The 19,785-nt window shown below is 42.3% G+C and overlaps 1 protein-coding gene across 2 annotated transcripts; it reads right to left on the reverse strand.

Annotated features, from left to right (window-relative positions):
* Window positions 1-2,690: 2,690 nt before the first annotated feature.
* ARL5A (ADP ribosylation factor like GTPase 5A) lies at window positions 2,691-19,701 on the reverse strand. 2 transcript variants are annotated; one of them, XM_026852590.1, is made up of 7 exons: window positions 19,587-19,701; window positions 18,883-18,985; window positions 17,611-17,671; window positions 14,522-14,669; window positions 13,308-13,391; window positions 10,496-10,647; window positions 2,691-9,984 (listed from the first exon to the last, which is right to left on the reverse strand). In XM_026852590.1, exons 4-7 carry the CDS (start codon window positions 14,663-14,665, stop codon window positions 9,936-9,938), a joined length of 429 nt encoding a protein of 142 aa, XP_026708391.1. In that variant the 5' UTR covers window positions 14,666-14,669; window positions 17,611-17,671; window positions 18,883-18,985; window positions 19,587-19,701; the 3' UTR covers window positions 2,691-9,935. The 2 variants fall into 2 exon arrangements, with proteins under 2 accessions (XP_026708391.1, XP_026708388.1); XM_026852587.1 differs by lacking the exon at window positions 18,883-18,985 and having other exon boundaries at window positions 19,587-19,698.
* Window positions 19,702-19,785: the final 84 nt, after the last annotated feature.

Raw genomic sequence — 19,785 nt, forward strand, 5'->3', positions numbered from 1 at the left:
CTGCAAAGCTGAGCTGCCTCTCCCCAAGGGCCATGAGGGGGAAAGGGGAGGAAAAACCTGTTGATCAAAATCCAGAGGGACCTCTTGCTTTCAGAAAAGCAGAAATAACGTTTAATTTTAAATCTCAAAATTAGCTGAAGCTCAGATACCCTCCAAATACCTTCCCCCCTCTCCCTGCCCCAGCAGCCCTCTGTCCTGGATTTGGGCTCAGCATGAAATAGCAAAGCCCACAAGTTAAGAATGAAATTTTCCCACTAGATCTTAGATAAGAGCTACCTAACTTACCAACACACACATTTTTTTTGCATTATCCCAGGATTCTCCTTAAATGCACCAGGAAAGGTAAGAATTAATGGTCTGAACACACAGGGGAAAATCTGCTCTGCCTGGGTTCCGGCTGCTCTTGTCCACAGGATGGCGAAGAGGGGCTGTTCCTCTCTGCAGGAGTTCACCTTTAAGGAATAGTCCAATACTGATAAAAATGGGGATTGGCTACCAGAGTTTATCAGCACATGGATCACTAAAGGATTCTTCATACAAGACACGCAGAGGGTGAGGGGATGTTGGCATTTGCCGTCAGCAGCTGGATTTAGCTTGCTGCTGCCAGAACCAGAACCCCCCCCCACCAGATCTCAAATCAAAAACGTTCATATCAGACCACTTGAAGGCCACTTTATCTCCACATGACATACATTATGAAAGGAATATAAAAGGGGTAACTTCAAAAATCCGTTACCCAAAAACTGAGCACTTCTGAGTTTGTCTGCAGCAGAGGAAAAGCTTCGGAGCGTCTAATGCATTTTGTGTAAAATCAGTTGGTTTAGCCACTTGGTCTGTTGAGTAAATAAGTTCCTATTTTATGCTGGGGTCTGGAGGTGATCAGCGGTGCAGGCGTGTGGAAGAGGAAGGTACGTGGATATCTGAGCTCCTCTAAAAGATCTTGGTGGTCTTACCCGCTCTCACCACACAGCAGGCCAGCGGATACCGGCGAGAGCCCCCGCCCCACGCAGCAAAGACCCTCCATGACCGACCGACACGTGAAGGAACCGCTGAGGTTCTTGCACACCACTAGTCGTGAACAAGCACGGGCGCGATGCAAGGATTGGTGACAATTTATTACTTTACGAACTCACAGCAGGTTTGATTTCTCTTATGCCCCTGGCTGACACATGCAAGAGCTGTTCTGTGGAGAGAGAAAATTTACAGTTTAAAAATGTGCTTTGGAAAGCAGCCTTCGTTTCTTCCGTTAACATGCTCTTAAGGAACTAGTAATTCTCCTCACTTTGTTTCTTGAGACATGTTTGACATAAGTCTGGATGAAAAGCAATATAATGAAAGTTCTTATGAAGATCTGTGTATTGAGTTAAGTTCCGGACTTCATTTATCAGCCAGGCTGTTGGCTGCTGGGTCAATAGTCTCAGTACAGCCCCTGGGGCATCTCAGAGCAGAAGAGATTTGACACACACCAATACTGCTTCTAGGGACAGGCTACCAACAACCCGTACTCAAATATGTTGTCAAATATATTAAAAGCCAAAAAAAAAAAAAAAAAAAAAAAAAAAAAAGCTTCTCAACCAACCAAGCAATTGAATTATTGTTGCTTAGCACACTGTAGACAACTGAGTCTTTCCTAAAAGCACAAGAAAATCTGTATTGCAACAGTAAGGGAGGACTCGGGGACTTGAACAGCCTCGCCGTGGCAGCATCACCCTGGCCACCATCACACCAGGATGAGAGTCATTATTACCCACGGGTAATAAATTCATCATTACCCACGGGGTTAAAAACTGCTCAGGTACTTCTGCGAGCAGTAGCACTACCCTGGCAAAACACAGTACGCTGAACAAATTTAAAATTATTATCACACATATCATCTTGAGAAACAAGTTGTCAAGCTTACTCTGAAAATGGTACGGTGGGTCTAAAATAAATAAATTATCTAGCCAACTTAATACAAACAGGTTTATTAGTTGTTTACACAGCTCTAATACGCATCCCTTAATTCACGTTTCAAAGCTATACATACAGGTAATAACGGGGCGTCTGTTTGGATTCAACAGTACAGGGACCTCAGAAGCAAGTCTTCAACAGTACCAGCATTATACCGAATCTTTTTTATGTACCAAAAATTTAGACAATTTTCATCGTTACTACTCCACAATCTGCATCTCTTTGCATGACCCCAGTAGTTTGCCTACAGATATATACACACATACGTATTTGGGCAGGGGGAGGCCTTCCAATTCTGAAGAATCAGGGGCAAAAAGCCAGACAAAACAAAAAGTTAATAACAAGAATTAACTCTGAAGATATTTCACTATTCTGTAGCTTTGCATCCAACTCAACCTTGTATTGAAGAACCGTGTTCAGAGAGAGTAAATCAGCACAGACTGTGCAACGAGAGAGTAGTGATACGACCTGTAATTTAAAAAGTAGTAACAGGATCAAAAAAGTACTATATTATGTTTTAATTTTAAAAACAAAAACAAAGAGAACACAGCAGTTAAACTTTCATACAGTCAAGAAAAAAAAAGCCAACATTACCAGCATTTTCTATTAAAAAGTCTATTTACAGTTTCATACACCAGCCAAGGCTCATTTCATTCGGGTCTGCTCTACGCAAGACAGTTGTTGGACGCAGAAGTAAAACAGTCAAGAGTTCATCAGTGGCAAACACTTTTTTTTTTTTCTGTGCGCAGTTAAAAAGAATACAGGTATTTAATGCTAAAACCAGAATAAAAACCTTCAGAAATACTTATTAAATACTTATTTTGTACGTCTTTTTTTTTTTTTTATAGACCAACGTGGTGATCTATAGGCTGGGACAGACCCGAGGGGACGTGAGGGAGGCAACAGGCACGTGGCCCGAGGAACCAACAGCTCAGGGGAACCCTGTACTAAACCCAACAAAAATAAGTATCTGATAATGGTGTGGTTTGTTTGTTTGGTTTTTTTTAATCACCTTGTATTCAATTGGTTTTGGAAGAGAAATGAGTGGTTTTCAGAAAAGTTGTAGCAAAGTCAAGGAATAAGTGAATTAAGAGAAAAAGAAACAGGACACAGCCCGCGAGTGGGCACAGCTCTGAAGGCAGCTCACCGTTCCTTCACCCTCCAGCAAAAAATGTTTGGAGGAGGAGTAGAGCAGCACATGACACGGACAGGGAGGAGCAGAGCAGGAGACAAAACCCACCCGAGCGGGAAAACTGCGTCACGGAGGAAAAAAGACTTCAGGTAGACACACAGCTAAAATCGGAGGCGGGAGGAGGAGGTTACTTACTGCCCCAAACTCAGCCAAGACCGCCTGCCAATGCATTACTTCACCGAAAAGCCATTCTACAGGATTACCAGAAGGATACAAATACTGCAGAGTTAGAAATAAAGCAAGAAGTCCAGAATTCACACACATGGAACAAGACTGAGTTGCCGAGCTGAGCAGCAGCGTACCTTGGGTACAGTAACACAGTAATTTTCTTTTTTAACCCAGCTTTGGTTTCACCTCTTTCACTTTCTAAGAAGTCACCTGTAATCTCCCCACACTCACAAGGCTGCAAATACCAACGTGCGATACGTGAGCGGGCAGGAGTGGTACACCACTGGAACACAGCATTTTCTACACGGGAAAAGAGCATTTCAGCATTTATTTTAATTTCCAGTCTATCTGAAACCAGCCAACACATACCCCTTACCAATCTGGGCCCAAATGCCAACCAATCTCTCAGTACAAACCCCATCATCACAGGTTTAGCAGAACAGGGCATTTCACCCCAAGAACGCCCCAGCAACCCCGTGTGCCAGGTCAGAAATTGTATCTTGGCTTGAAAAGTTTCACCGCAACACATACACACAAAGGGTTTAATGCAAACAGTAAAATTTTGACAAGTGCTTTCATCTTAAAATAACAAATACTGGTAGGTTTGCAAGAATTAGCAAGTCTGACATTATCTATAAATGTGTATTTATGCTTGCAAACAGCTCCCCCCCAACAATTTTAGCCCGAATTTGTGTTTCACTTCTTCAGCAAACATTAGAAGAACTGAATGAGTTGCCTTCAAATGAATGAAAGTCAGATTTTAAAAGCCAGGAGAGACAGAAAGAGGTAAGGGGGAAACAATTCAAGGAATGTTCTGATAAAATTTCAGGAAAAGTTACTTAATAGAATCATAATTGAACTTTATTCGAATAAATAGCTTTATAAAAAGATTTAGCTAAACGACTTTAATAAACATGCGCAAGTTGCAGAGACAAAAGTGCTCAAGCCAGGAAACGCCAGCCCTCGCAAATCCTGGGATTAATCTGAAGCAGTAATTTTGTCTGTTCTGGAATGACATTTTATTGCAGTATCAGTGTTAGCCACATACTTTACGCATTTCTTTTAGAAAGACGACAAACTTTTTTAGAAAGAAAAGTACAAAATACAAGTTAACCAAAAGAAATATGACCCTGGTCATATGATTAATGCGTATACATAGGGATGTTTGCTTGCAGTTGCAAAAACCAGAAAGATAATCTGCTACAACATAACTACATCGTTAGTATACTAATCTGAACAGCTTACTTTATCCTCAAATTGCTGCCGGCTTAGTGTTGGAGGTTAGTATTATAGGCCAGCACTAGGGAGAGCCTAAGGACGATGCGCTGGGCTCGCCCTCCCCGGCCCCGAGCAGCACCAACGGGCCGAGCGCAGGGCTGTGGCCACGGGATTAAAGGGTTTGGAAAAGAATTCAGTAAAAAAGTTGAGGATGTGTTGAAAACATTCATGAAAACATAATACAGGCACTGTTTAAACTGCATCGGTTACCATCCCTCTATCATATACTACCAATACTTCAATTTATTAGCCATGAAAGCGCTCAGGCTTTCCAATCTGAGGTGGTTTGGGGTTTTCTAAAAATCTTTGAATCTCTCCTCAGAAGACTACGTCTTTTCTTGGCCACCTCTCCTACCCTCCAGAGTGTTTGATGCAGGAAGTACTGAGACAAGAGTAACACTGAGCTGATGATTTACAGAGAATGATTTACAGCCTTCTAGGTAAAGCAGCATTTTCTAACTTAATTCAGTATCAGCTAAATTTTCTAAATTTACAAATAGGAAAAGCTTTAAAAAAACCCACCCAACTTGTGCCCTTACTCACAAGAAATCTGCCTTAAAAGATTAAGGGTGGTACATGAGTATGAACCTGTTATGAATAAAGGCTCCTATCTAATGTGAAGAACGTTTTTCAAAAAAAGTTTCTGTACAATATAAAAATTAACCAGTAAAGTCCTAGTAAGGCAAGAATATAAGTTCTGCTTATGATTCTAAAGCACACTGTGAAAAAGTTACAGTGGCAACCACTTATAATTTCTTGGGTTTGTACATTTAATATATTCACTGCAACAATTATATTCAAGTCACATTTGTATTTATAATACATACCACAACTATATGCAAAGACGTTTTTCTTTCTTAGTGCCATTCCTTGTGACGTCTAATCATTCTTGTCCTGTAATGCTCAATAATGCACCATTTCAAGGCTTAATAATACATTCATTTGAATTGACTGAAAACTATTTTTCAGACATAATTAGTCTGATGGTTGCAAAGTTAATGTTTTGCTAGCCAATTAAAAAGGAACTACGGACATGAGGATGCTTCCAAGGCCAAGTAACCATGGATTAAGTTATTTAAAGAGTTCCTTGAAAAGAATTCCAGCTCACCAATCTGATACAAGGACAAATTTAATATTTCCTTTCACAAAGCAAGCCAGCTATGTGATGTCTGATAAATGGAAAAGGGCTTGAAACGTAGAGGATAGAAAGGAACTGTAACAAATTTATCGTAAATCATGTTAAAACCGGTGTGTCGGGAGGGAAAAAAAAAACCCACTCCTTTACACACAGTTGGATGCTTTGATAGAAATATATCTATTTTAAGGAAAATGGAAATTGTAGCATAGGAAGAAAAAAAAAAAAAGTGATCACTGAACTAGTTTTAGGCACTTGAGCTGCATAGACTGTAGAAGGTGCCCATCACATACGCTTAACGTTCACACATGCACTCCTACCCCTAGGAACATACTCTGTAATGCATAGGAAAACAGCTATTAAGCCTCCCTGAAAAAAAGAAAAATTTCAAAAATGAAGCTAGGTAGATTCCTGTTCACATTTTCCAAGTTTTATATTCCACCTTCCCTCACAATTAACAACCTGTGGAATCTTCAGATGACAGAGGCAGCATATTAGAGAGATGATTTCCCAAGTTTATTATCTGCTAAACCAAAAGCAACATTTTAAGTATTAAGATTATTGAAATACGACTTACTGCTATTTTTTTTTTTTTTTGCTAGTAAAATGGCATTCTGCAGCATAAACATAAATAACCGTTTTTAAAGACCCCTCCCTTTTTCTGTATAATATCCTAAGAATGAATTTCATGAAGAACAAAGGCAAAGTAATCTTAAGCTTTAGCGGAAAGCCAAGGCGACAAAACACACAGAGGGTGAAAACACACACGCAATACAAATCAAGGTCATGACTCATGTTAAGACAATCACTTCCAAACAATAACCCAATGAAGCTGAAAGCAGCATTGATGCAAAGTTAACTTGCTTTTCTACAGAGCTGTGAGAAAAATGCGAATTGTCCTACAGGGAAAAGAAAAAAAAAAAAAAGCTGTAAACAAGAAGCGCAGACAAAAAGGCTTGGTGTGTTCCAAAGTTGGTCTGCTCTTCTCCAGCCCTGCTCAGTGACTAAATTTAAAAATATTTCTAACTTTCCGCAAAAGGCGACGTGTACAGGAAAAGGCCGTCACGGCCACGCCGCTACCGCCAGGGTATAGACTTGTATATTCATCTGATGTTCATCTCGTTATTATCTGAGCAAACACACTTGTTCTCATGATGAAAAACCGTCAGGTAAGACAAACTTTCCTACAAAAGCTCCCACGGCAACGTCTGGATGACACTATTCTGCTTTCACTATGCATCGCTGCACTTAAAAGCACGATCACACCAACCATGCAAGGTGACAATTTGGAATCGTTGCCTCTGTTGACAATGGAGTGACAAATCGTTTCCCAGCTACTACAGCCCAAACCCATCGTCCTCCCAGAGGCTGCAAATCCAGCATTTAAAAGGCAGCATTTAAAATAATATATGTCCTCCACGGATTCCTAAACCCCCATGAGGAACGCTTCAGGCACACAGTGTGTCCACAAGCGCTGGCCACCACTGAATTCCAGCCACTGAAGAGCGCATCTGCCCTCTAAAATACTGGAGGATCACAAAACAGACAGAAAACTCATCATTACAGGTGATGTGCCACACCCCGCCTTTGCAGTCGGGTTAAGGCTGGATTGTTCGCCATCCAACACGCTGAGAACGAGTTAATTTTTGGATTATAAACTCCTCAGGGCACAAAAGACATGGTTTTAAGAGGCAGTCTTCACGCGGGCAGGTATTCAGCTCCCTGCTAGGGTCTGCTGCCACTTGTGAAACAAAGCTGAAGCGAACCACGTGGTATCTTAAAGGCCACAGAAAGTGGAAGTGGCCAGAAACCAAGAGGGAGAAAGAGTAAACCTAAGTTTACTTTCATGTAAACATAAGATGTCTGGTTGCAGCATAAACCATACCTGGACAAAGCCACCACACTTCCATCATATGGACATGCCAAGTCCCACAAACTCAAGCGAGGGAGAAAGCAGCAAATCTCAGCAAGAAGCAGGTATCAGAATACTGCTGCGTGGTTTTTCTTTCATTAACGGGAATAACTCGTTTTCTTAAAAACAAACAAAACCCCAACACACACAACCTGTGCAAATTCAGGCAGAAATATGCAGTGTTTAACAATACAAAAGCAAAATATTTTAAAGGGATGAAAGGGAAGACATAAGACTCGAAAACCAAACGCTTAGGTTTATAAGCAAGTCTGCTTTTTCTTTTTTAAGACTAGAAAACGTACAATTCCATTTCATATGCAAGGGTGCACAGAGCTCATTTCTTGAAGATACCATCAGATAAATTGAGAAAGTCTTTGCATTAAATTGTTATTTCTTCAAACATTGATACATTTTGCAATACACCAGTTAAATACCAATATCTATGTGCATGCACTATAAATATATGCATGTACACATTAAAATGTTTAACAAAGACAGCCGATTCCCTAGCCAATGAGCACTGTAAAGAGATACCAAAAATATATTAAAAAGTTAAATTCTTCACCTGCCTTTGTTAAATACAGACTTTTGAAATTGCCTCCCTTCTTTTCCCTACAAATTCACAACACGATCCCTGGTGAAGCAGGTCAACAGGAAGGCAGGTGCACTGACTAGATTATCCCATAGCCAAAGATAAGCACCTTAAAAAGTTCAAACTAGGCTTCTTCTTTAAAATGTCTTTTCCATCCTTATCAGATATAGGAGCTAAGGAAGGGAAGGACATTTTAAATGAAGTTTTATTTCATTTTGCTATACTCCCAAACACGCATCTCCAGCATAAAAGCCCGTGAGTGAGGCTACGTACACTTCCACAATACTGACAACATTTCCAACCACCCAACTGTCACCCCACCCAAAAAAACAACCTTTAAAAGGGTAATTCCAATTCTGGAGGGGACACTCACCCCATTAGGTACTGCAGTAAGAGAAGATAATCACATAGTGTTCTGACGCTTCTTCGTAACTCACCTGGGGACCATGCAAGGGAGTTCTAGTTTCAAGAAGTACTGCCCTGGAACTTCTCTGGGCACATGATCAGGGGGTCACTGACAGCTTTTCAAGTAGTGTAATCTGTTCTGGTCTCCATCCCAGTGCCATCCATCGCATATAGATATTTATACATTTTATGCTACCAAAGAGAAGCGCGCCTTCCTCTGAAAAACACTTAATACAGAGTATGACTTGTTTTGTAAGATTCCAGTGGGACTTTTAAACATACTTTTTGTGCCTCTTCTTTGGTTAAGAAAAAAAAAAAAGACATTTTTCCCTTTATGACAGATAAAGGTATTTCTACTAGACTTGAATCAAAAAAAAAAAAAAAAAAAAAAGCAGTACCATCGGACAGCACGACACAGCCTTTCTGGAATCACCCAATCCAATGACGACTACAAGACACAAGGAAAATCCCGTTTCATTTTGAATTCTTTGGCAAATTTTTACTGTTTGCCGACACTGTGATTTGAAGCTCAGTCCATATGCCCCAATCCTTATGGCATCCTCCCTAACTGAAAAATCATGGGGAAAAAAAAAAAAGCAATGGTCTTGAGAGAGTTTCTTTTATAAAGTGGTGGTGAGCCAACTGTCTGATGGACGTTACGGCCATACAGATAACAAAGGAAAAGAAGTTGTGACGTGTTGGCAATGTCAAATATTAGTACTACTGTCAACATACCGATTCAGCTTTACACACTGGTCTGAACAGATTGCAATTAACCTAAAATTGAGGTATAAATATACACAAATATGTACAGTACACATACAGGAAAATATTTTTGCATTTGTAACATCAGTAACCTTAAAAATACTGGAAAGTTGGTATCTATGCCATCGGTTTGCTTGCTAATTTACTGGAATAATGAAGCCAACATCTTCGACTAGAGAGGACTACAATGGAATAATAAAACTCAAAATTAAAAGCTCCTTCCTCTCACTTCATCTTGACCACGCTCAACACTGGACTGTTCTCAGTGGCTGTATCTTGAAAAGAAGGTTGATCACAGCTTTTAAACACATCCTCAGAGGAAAACAAACGAGAAACCAAACTGGAGCCATCAACTGCATCTTTCTTTTTGCCGAATGGTCTTACTTTATATACACGTATGTGTGTGTGCATCTATGTAGAAAATAAAGTTGCAATCAGTTCAGTATAAATACATCTATCCCATTAATTCTGCCACTGTGAAGGTAATCATGGGTACAGCTCTTTTTAAGCAATGTCTGTGCAAAGAGGTCATTAAAAATCATCTGATCTTAAGTCTTGACATCATCCATTCGAGTCCTTGGCACAGTCTGTAAACGAAAGAGATCATTTTTAAGGAATACAAGCACTTCTCAGGATAACTTCAAAGATAATTCCATGGCACCGATTTAAATTCTTCCCAAGAACTCTGAGTGAAGGAATCGTTTCCAGAAACATTCACTCCGAGTGCAGCATTTCCTTGATCTTATTATGCAATTTACAGGTGAGACACTTCAGATGCCAGCACTTCAAGACATACACTGAAATTATTTCTAATTATGATGATGCTTAATGAACCAGAACGGATTTTAGGTCATTCCCACCCCCATCCTCATGAAGCCCAAACCATATAGTTTTATCACTGTGTGGTGAGACTGGGGACTTGATGTGAGAGTTGATTTCCAGATCACACCGATCCTAAGTCAGTATGTTCTGAGCCCCAAAATCTTTAAGTGTAAGGTTATTATTGGCAGGGGAGGAATGTGTGTTAAAACTAAACACGACAATAAAAATACCAAAATAATTCGAGATTCCCCTCCTAGAGACAAGAAGAGCTCTTACCCCTCTCCAGTTAGAGCACAGCACGCCTGGATGTGCCACTGATGATCCTTAATTGAAGTCAGTTTCAGAAACTGAGAGATTTCAGCTACTGTCATACACTCTTTAACGTCCTGCTTGTTAGCAAAAATCAGCAAACCTGCTTTTTTTAAGTCCTAGGAAGAAAGAAGGAAAAAAAGAAGATGATTACAAATCAGCCCTTGGAGGCAAAAGATGCAATACCAAAGCAAAGAACCTTAAGCCCTAGCAAAAAAAAATCCTACAGAACGCCGCAGGCTGATTGACATGTAACTTCAGAAAATCCTTTGATCCACCAGACCAAACGTCCAATTTTTGCCTGGGATGATCTGTAAAACTAGGTACAAGATTCTGTTGTGCTCCCTGAGGCTGGGGGCACACTGCAGCTCTGTGTGCCCAGCTGGAGGAATGCCACACACCTCTAACAGCCAAAGGCCTCCCGTTTAACCCTGACCTTGCAAGTCACTCCTGCCCCTGTATCCAAACCAACCACAGCCTTGAGCCTGGCTTTTATCTACATGCCCCACTTTTATGTGTGAACACACTGTTAAGATTGATTTTACTCCCAAATTAGTGGACTGCACAGCAGCTCTTATGTGGGGCAAGAGCAGGTTACACCACCAGAACTTTTTAAGCTCTAGTAAAGCCCTGCCAAGGCTGGCACTGTGGCTCAGCAAAGCCAGAGGCAGGCTCTGCCTGTGCAGCAGTCCTCTGCGAGGGAAATCCCTCCCATTAGGAAGCGTTCAGGCTGCCACTGACAGCGTAAAGCAAGCTGCAGTAATATTTTATTTAGCGGATACACAGAATTTGTAGAAACCCACCAGGTACGCTGCTTTAGAAACGGACATCTACGTGAACAAGCGCATTGCAATAAACTTCTTTATAAGGCCCATGCAATATTTGCAATACCAGTACTAACAATGGAGAGAACAGCGACTCTAGGGGCAAGCTTATTTTATCTCAAGCTGCTTGGAATTACATTAGTCCAGGCTCATATTACTGAAAATCTGTCCCTCTGAAAGCAAAAAGGTCTTCCTAGGAAGCCGAGACAACTCCTTCACTTAAACGCCTATCAGGCACACTAATTTTTACAAGCAGTAAAATTAATTCCCAAACGATCTGCTGGTCCAGGAAATAGATGGAACTGACCTGGGCAACTCAATTTTGCCTTAACAAAAATTCGATTGAACTGGTTATCAGAAATAAAAGATTTTCAAGGGCTGCAAGGAAAAGCTACCCTAAATAAATATTTGACTTTTGTTTCAGCTTATGTGTATTGTTGCTCTTTTCAAACACCACAGCATCTGGAGAGTTAGCAGAATATACCAAAAACATCCTGTTGTAAAAGAGTGGGCACATGTACTGTTAGATGGGTGCTTTCAGAGCACAGAAATAGCCTCCCAACATGAAACAAGGGCATCCGTGGTGCTTGGGAGTTCCAGACCTCCCTCATTTCAAATTCAGTTCGTTAACAACTTCTGCATCTTCTTTTATAGATTACAAAAAAAGAAGATGTAATTTTGTTTAGCGCCTGAAGAGTACATCTCTAAAATTCTAATTATGACAGCAGCAGACCCAGTGGCAACAGTTCCCCCCAGGCCACATTTAACACTTCACAACCAAGAAAGCCAGAGCTACTTTATTAGATTTTATTTTATTAAACATAATTTTTAATTTAAATACCTAAAATTAGAAATTCAAGACACTAGGCAAAGAACTTGTCTCTTCTCAAATATTTTAGATTACCATGATCACTCAAAGAAAATACATAGGCAGTCATTGCCCTTCCTGCAGTCATCTACTCAACAATGGCTACTGGCTATAGTTTAAATATAGATGGAATATTTTGGGATATAATGCCATCAATTTTATGCACATCTTTGTATTCTTAAATTTGGAAACTCAGTGTCCTCAGTGTCATCTTGTAAAAACTGATCCAGTTTGCATTAAACTTGTCTTACGAGCCCCAGCAGTAGTCAAGCTGATCTAAACACATCTCCAGTAAAAATCAGGGCTCCGGTCCTGCCACACTGCCCACATGGATTAAAATCTTCGGGACATTCAGGTCACTCCTTGGCTTATACAGCACTCTAGACCCAGGCAACTCAGTTTTAGACCTGATACAGTACTCACTTTTAAAGAGGGCCTTTACAAGGTTGCCAATTATAGTCTCATTCTGAAATTTCACAGAAAGGTAGAGCGACGGCTACTATAGCCATAGGCAGTCCGTTCCCTCAGGTCTACAGCTGGTTGCTATAAGACATATTATTAAGGCTCTATCTATTAAGGCTCTATTCACCATCAAAACAGAAAACATCAAGCAACCATGAAGCTAGCAAAAATAGTGATTAAGTTGTTGGAGGAAATAGTATTTTTTTTTAAAGCGATCTCATTCAGCTCTTAACATGGACTGGAGTATAAAACCACAGAAGTCATTCACAGGTCCGAACTTCTGTTTCACTGAAGCACTCAGAAGTTGAAAAACTACTTTTGTGGGAGTTCTCCTCAGTAATTTGGTATTAATTTACAGCTTTATTACGAGCTTCACAGAAGACAAAGCCTCTAGCAGGAACAAGAGAGCTCTGACACAGTCCGACCCGCAGCTGGGAGAAGGCGGCTGTTAACGTTTGCCTCGGGCTGCACTGGAGAGGCCTCTCGCTGTTCTGGTTGGACTCCAGCTAGTAGGAGTAAGTGAGAGCTTTCACCAACAGCGTGTGAGCCTGCCTCCCTTAGCAAGAATCATCCAGATCCGACCCACAGTAAATAGTAAAGCAAAGAAAACATAGGGTCTACTCACCTCATGGGCTAACATTTTATACAGTTCTTCTTTAGTCACAGAAATTCTCTCTCTGTCTGTGCTGTCCACAACAACTATCACAAACTTTAAAAAGTGAAAAGTTATTAGTCAGAGAACAAGCTCTATCTTTCCGGCCACGCACTCGTCAGCGGAGGAGATTCCTGTTCCCATCTCCCTACCCAGCCAGGCAGCCGGAGGATCAGATCCCATCCTATTCCAGATGGGTTTCTCCCAGCCAGAGCGGGGTTACCCGCAGGGCCGGTATGGTGTACAGCTCACGCCGTGGTTTGTATACAAAGGCAGCTTCAACACATCTTTTGACTTTCTGCTTTTGAATTTCAAGTGAAAAAAATTTATACTGAAAGCAAGTGTTCCCCTATAATCCCAGATCTGGTTTTGTCCTGTGCTTAGCTTAACTGAGGTAGCCCACAGATCCCTCAAACAATTTGTTGCAGCCTTTAAAAGGTAAACTGCATCAGCTTTCTCCCTCTGCTTCAAATACTAACAGGCAAATAGATATGTGCAAGGGATTTAGAAACACCCATAAGCTCTATAACTTCACGATGCAGATACATGTCATAGCATCTGATGGGAAATTTAACAAGTTAAATTGTTAAAACTCAAGTTAATTATTATTAAAACCCCCTTCTTTTAAAACCCACATGTGATAACACATAGGAAACCTTGACTTAAATCATTATTTTCATCAAGTCCAGTATATGGGCTGCAACTTCATCACTGAAGAGTTCTTAAAAATTATTGGGGGTACTTAATTAAATTGATCGTGGGAGCTTGCAAGAGAGAGCTCCCGCAGTCTCAGAGGAAAACTTCTGGGCTTTCAGCCTTACTCCGGAGGGGTTAGACAGGTCTTAGAGTACCTGCTACAGAGACAGAGCAGTCACGGTCAGCCAGAGGGACCGTAACCACGGGGACCTGCAGCACCAAGAGAAACCCAGCACCTGCCCCAAGGCCACAGATCCCCAGGCACAGAATCCTCACAAACAAGCTGGTTTTAACCGCGACTCCGTATTACAGAAACAGAAAAGCGAGCTGTACACCAGCTTGTGAAGGAGGAGACTTCAAAAACCAAAACGGGAGCACCCTGAAGCAGCTCCGGAGCCGCTCAGAGCACAGTTAGTTCAGCCTCAGATCCGCTGCCTTCCCGTCGCCAGGATCGGCCGCCCCAAGCCCGGCAGCAAGGCGCGCGCCCTCACCTCGGTGTTGGTGTAGTAGGTGTTCCACGAAGAGCGAAGAGACTCCTGCCCTCCGATGTCCCACATCAGGAAGCGCGTGTTGTTAACCACTATCTCTTCCACGTTACTCCCTATGGTGGGGGAGGTGTGCACCACTTCATTCATGGAGCTGCAGAGGGGAGAGCACGAGGCGGTGAGAAGCTCCGAAAACCGGCCCGTTACCTGCAGCCTCCCGCGCCTTAGGACTCCCAACCGACCCACTTCTGTAAAAACTAAACTTGGTGCCTATTCCGAAGGTAGAAAGCTTAGTCGGGGAATTTTACCAAACGCTCCTTACGCAGCAGATAGGTTTGACGGTGGAGGTCGTATAAAAATAAAAATAACAATTGATAAAAATAGCAATAAAGGACTCAGCGAACTATGTAATAATTGAATTATAAAGCTGTGAGAGCATTCACGAGCAAAACTATATTAGAATTATTTAAATCATAACGCTGAGAGAATATTTGCTTCAGAAGCTGGTTTAAGCAGTCAGCTTTTCTTTTTCCAGGTCAATTTTGGCACGCATGGGAAAAAGAAGTTGTTTTTCTTCAAGCATGTGGTTAAGCCACAAGATTTCCAAGGTTGCAGAAAAACAACAACTCATCATCCAGCTGCACCAAACAAGACTACAACCCGCTCTCCTTCCAGTATAGGCCACTAGAGCGTACTTTCTTCACAGTTCAGTGATTTTATGCCCAAACTTCCTCCTCTTCCCCTTTCAGCACAGTCCAGCAGCACTACTTCTGGGAGACAAATGCAGGCATTAAGTATTTCAAATATATTGGTTTAGAGAGACCGAGTGCCACTTCACCATTAAGAGCACCAGTCTCACATCAACAGTGATAACCAAATGTGTACTCTGGATACTCCTAAAGCTCAAATTACTTAAACTCTACTCTATGGGATATGCAAGAAAATTAAAAGTAGCCTCAAGGAAAACATCAACCATTTTCAAAGAACTTAAATTATTTTTCTTCTGATGATATATTTTTTTCATTTCCCATGAGTATTTTTTGAAGCTTTGGCAGAGGTTTTAGTTACAGCGACAGCACTTTGAGACTTGTGTTGGAACATTTCTTGAAGAGGATACAGAGAACCAAGGAGATAAAAGGAATCCCAGTTACCCCATGCCTTAGCGGCACATAACAAGAAACCTTCTCGCCACACACATTTGAGTGCAACTGTATCGGGGAAAGAGAAGGATCAGAAGAATCATAAAATCAAATTAAGGGTAACAAATGATGTAAGATGATGCCTGTGGCTGACTTCATATTTAAAAAGCAGGTTTTAGCAGAGTTCTTTTAACGCTTGGAGATGTACGATGAATCCCCTTTCTTTGACTGAACCTGCAGCTTCTCACATTCAAGCTGTCGGCACCTCGCAGTTTGCAATACGATAGGTGGGTTTTTCCCTCCTCCCCACTGAAACCAGGTGAGCATGAAGCTTAACGGCATTTCTAGACACCTGGTCACAAAATCCTACCACTACCTGAGGGGGGGCAGGAGATCTGAGTACAAGAGCGGGGAAGAAATGAAGTGTCTGTGGAGCTGCTGCAGTCTGTTAGAGGAACCACCACTCCCACGTCTGCTGTGACCGTCCACGACATCAAAGGGCACTAACCAACACTAGTTGTCCTGATAGTTCTCTCTCCCCACCTCTAACACAAGAGTTAAACATATTCCTTCATTCACTGTCTGCCACGAAGCAACGGTAAGAGAAAAAATGGGATAGGAGGTAGGGTTTAAGGAGGGACAGAGGACAGTACTCACACAGAGCTCTGGCAAAGCAGCCAACAGGGGAAGGGGAATACGAAAGGAGAGAAGGGGAAGTCCTGTGGAGCTAAAACGGGTGTAAAGGAAAAGGAGGCCTATAGAGATCCACCGTACAAAAGGGAAAAGAAAACACTGAGACTGCAGAAATTAGAAGATGAGAAGAATCATGAGACATTTGTGGAGGAAGTGGAAAGACACAGGCAGCATTAAGATGCACCGAGGACGGCTCTCAGCTGCAGCAGTTACTAGTCTTAAAAAATATTCTTCATTCTATTTCTGCTTTTAAAAACCTCTCATTCCCCATTTAAATAATGACAACCACCTTCATCTTTTCACTTTCTCTGCAGAGCGTGCTAGGGCATAAGAGGCTGGAAACACTGCACGAGTTTCACATTTCAGAGAGGCAAAAGTAGATTGTAATTTGACAGAACCCAAACATTTTAGGAAAGCGTATTTTAAGTGCAGGATTGGAACAGCACGGTCATATCACTTAACAGGAATTATTTCTGATACTGACTCAGGAACACTTTCTAATACCAGACTACTCCACATGAGAAATTGCAAATCTGTTTCTATTATAAACAGACCTTGAGTCGCCTGTCCCACCTAGAAGCTTCTGAACCTGTGGACAAATTTGTACCTTTTATCAAAACCCAGTTGAGGACCAGAGATACGAAGCCGACACAAGTTTCACGTAAACCAGCAGCAAGGTTAAGGCAAGACAAAACACAAGTCAGTGCCACTATTAAAAGCAGAAGCTGCACGACAACCACCAACGCTGGCGGCTCAAATAAAGCCAACGCTCAACCTTCCTCCTTCCCCCCGACCACGGACGATGTGAGAGTCTGTCTTGGTACACGGGACACAAGCTGTGGCAGGGAAGGGGTCAGGCTTCACTGCTTTGCTCCTCACAGAACAATTTGTTTAGCATTTACATGCTGCGGCGTGGATGAGTTTAGCAGCATTGTCCTGTGGCTAACCCTCAGTATAATCATATTTTGTGGAGTTGGCAAACAGCCTAGAGGGTGACACCAAAGGCAGTTGTAATTAAGTGGTAATAGCAATGTAATCTGATAAATAAAAGCTCCGCACAAAACCTTATCCATATACCAGGCAAAACACAGACCTTTCCATACCCTAAACACACGCTTTGACCCGCTGCCACCTACACTGCTCAGTAATCCTCAGTGTAACACCCCGAGCGAAAACTAACAGGGACAGCAGTGACAGCAAGTCAGAAACACACACGATGCACACCTTGAAATACATGAAACATCACTTGCAGTTCATACTTACAATTGATAAAGAATGGTTGTTTTTCCTGCATTGTCCAGACCAACAATGATTACTTTGTGCTCTGAAATAAAAATATCACTAGTAAGTCACATCATTAACTTTGCTATCACGGTAACAGCTGTGATGAAACAAGGTTAGTGTTGCCTTTGAAACTGATTTCCTAAGCAAACACTGCCAAATTTCAGGTGGCACATTTCAGGGGCCGTATCTAAAAGTTTGTCTGTGGAGGTGTACAAACCCGTGTACTGTTCTGAGTTGGTAAGTGACCGTCGATTTGTCCCCGTCTGCACATCTACGGGAACAATTTCTGAGAGACTACATGGGGATTTTTTCCTTCTCTGAACTGCCAGAGCAAGCTCATGCTGGAATCCTTTCCCAAGCTTCTGCACATTTTTGCAGATTGTAACAGCCTGTGCTCTCTATTCCTCCCAACGACAGCAGTTCTGCAGAACACATGCTTACACATGTTAAACCTTCCTTTCCAAGGCCGTACTTTTATTACGGCCTGCAACATCTTAATCTTTTTGCAAAGAGCTGTTAAAAACCCACAACAACGCTGACTTGCACTGTAAGCAGGGAGATCCACCTCCCTCCCTCAGTGTCCTCTTTTCCTTTCAGCAGGTTTGGCACCCGGAGAACAGATTTGCCTACGAATATTTTACAGTATGCATTCACCCAATTTAGTTTTAGATGAACCAACGACTACTCCACAAAACTACTCTGACACATATGCGAATGCATGTTGGAGCTCCGTGCCAGAATCAATTATTGTTTCTATTTAGCACCTTCTTTCCTATACATCACAAAATTGAATTTGAGTTCTACAGCTGGTGTTGTCAAGCACATTCAAATTTATGATTTCCAGGATGAGTGAGCGCTGCCTGCTCTCAGTAATATTACACAACTTTTACTTGCACAAATAACCTGGGCTTCGACGAGGCTGTTCATGCAAGTAAAAGCTGTGTGAGAAGGGGCTTTCTCCACCACACCCCACACCCCCTCAGTGGTCCACAAGGGCCACAAAAAGCCATTCTAAGTGTGCCCAAGCTTCAGACAACCAGAGATCAATTCCCTCTGTTAGCAAAGTACACTTGCATTGATTTATCACAGAGGAGAGAGGGAGGGGATAGGGGTCAGGTAAGCAGGGGTTTCTTGGGTTTGATTTTATCAATATTGTGTGGTTTTGCAGAGTTGTCTTCTCTACGATCAAATATAAATTCTAGTTTTAATAACTTTGCATAACTCCACAATATTGTAAAAATATCTGCTTACCTGACCCCACATAACTAGGAACTTTTGTTTCTGGTGTGATGTTGCCAGCACAGCGGATGTTAGGAAATCAGTTGGAACAGAAGATCTGAGGTGGGGCTGGATGCTACAAGACAAAAATACTTTGTTCCATTTGCACTAAGTGTTAAACGGGCATATAACCGGGACATTCAACATGCATGTGTAAGTTCACCCAAACCCAAATTTAACAGACCTTATAAACACAGATAAGAGGGTTTAAAAGTGGTTTACAGTTTCACAGTCGTAAAAACCTCGGACTGTGAGGAGTCAGACGTTACAAAGCTGAAGTGACTTGTAACGTTTACTCCACAAACGCCCTGTTTCGCCAGGTATCGAGGTTTCATCGCATCAAACCCTTCCTGAGAGATACTCTGCAGGCGACAGGCTGAAACTAGACGCCAACAAGGCACCGCGGCTGTATTCTTTCGGCCCACGTTAATCATTTAACACCCACCTTTCAGGAAACGAGCTTCACAGTGACTTCGAGGAGGGGAAAAAAAGGGTTAAACACATCTCACCCCACACCCCCCCTTAACTTTTCTGGCGGCGGCTCGTCCTCCTGGGCCACCCCGGTGGCCGAAGCCGTGCCGGTTTACAAGGGCGGGCCCCCGCTCTCCCCGAGCCCTCAGCCCAGCCGGGGATCACCCTCAGGCCGCCTTCCTCCTCCTCCTCCTCCTCCTCCTCACCTTGATGGTTGAACAGCCTCCATATCCTAGTGAAGAGGATCCCCATCCCTCAGCCGGGGCAGCTCCGGGCCTCGCCGGCTCCTCAGCGCCTAATGCGGGGTTACCCCGCTGCCGGGCCCTGAGCAGCCCCGCGGCCACCGTAGGCGGGGGCGGGCGCGTCGATGTGACGTCGAAAGGGCGGGAACGCTGCCGCCATTAC

This window comes from Athene cunicularia, assembly GCF_003259725.1.
Source record: "Athene cunicularia isolate RWA chromosome 7 unlocalized genomic scaffold, athCun1 chr7_part1, whole genome shotgun sequence".
In the NCBI taxonomy this organism is placed as follows: Eukaryota; Metazoa; Chordata; class Aves; order Strigiformes; family Strigidae; genus Athene; species Athene cunicularia.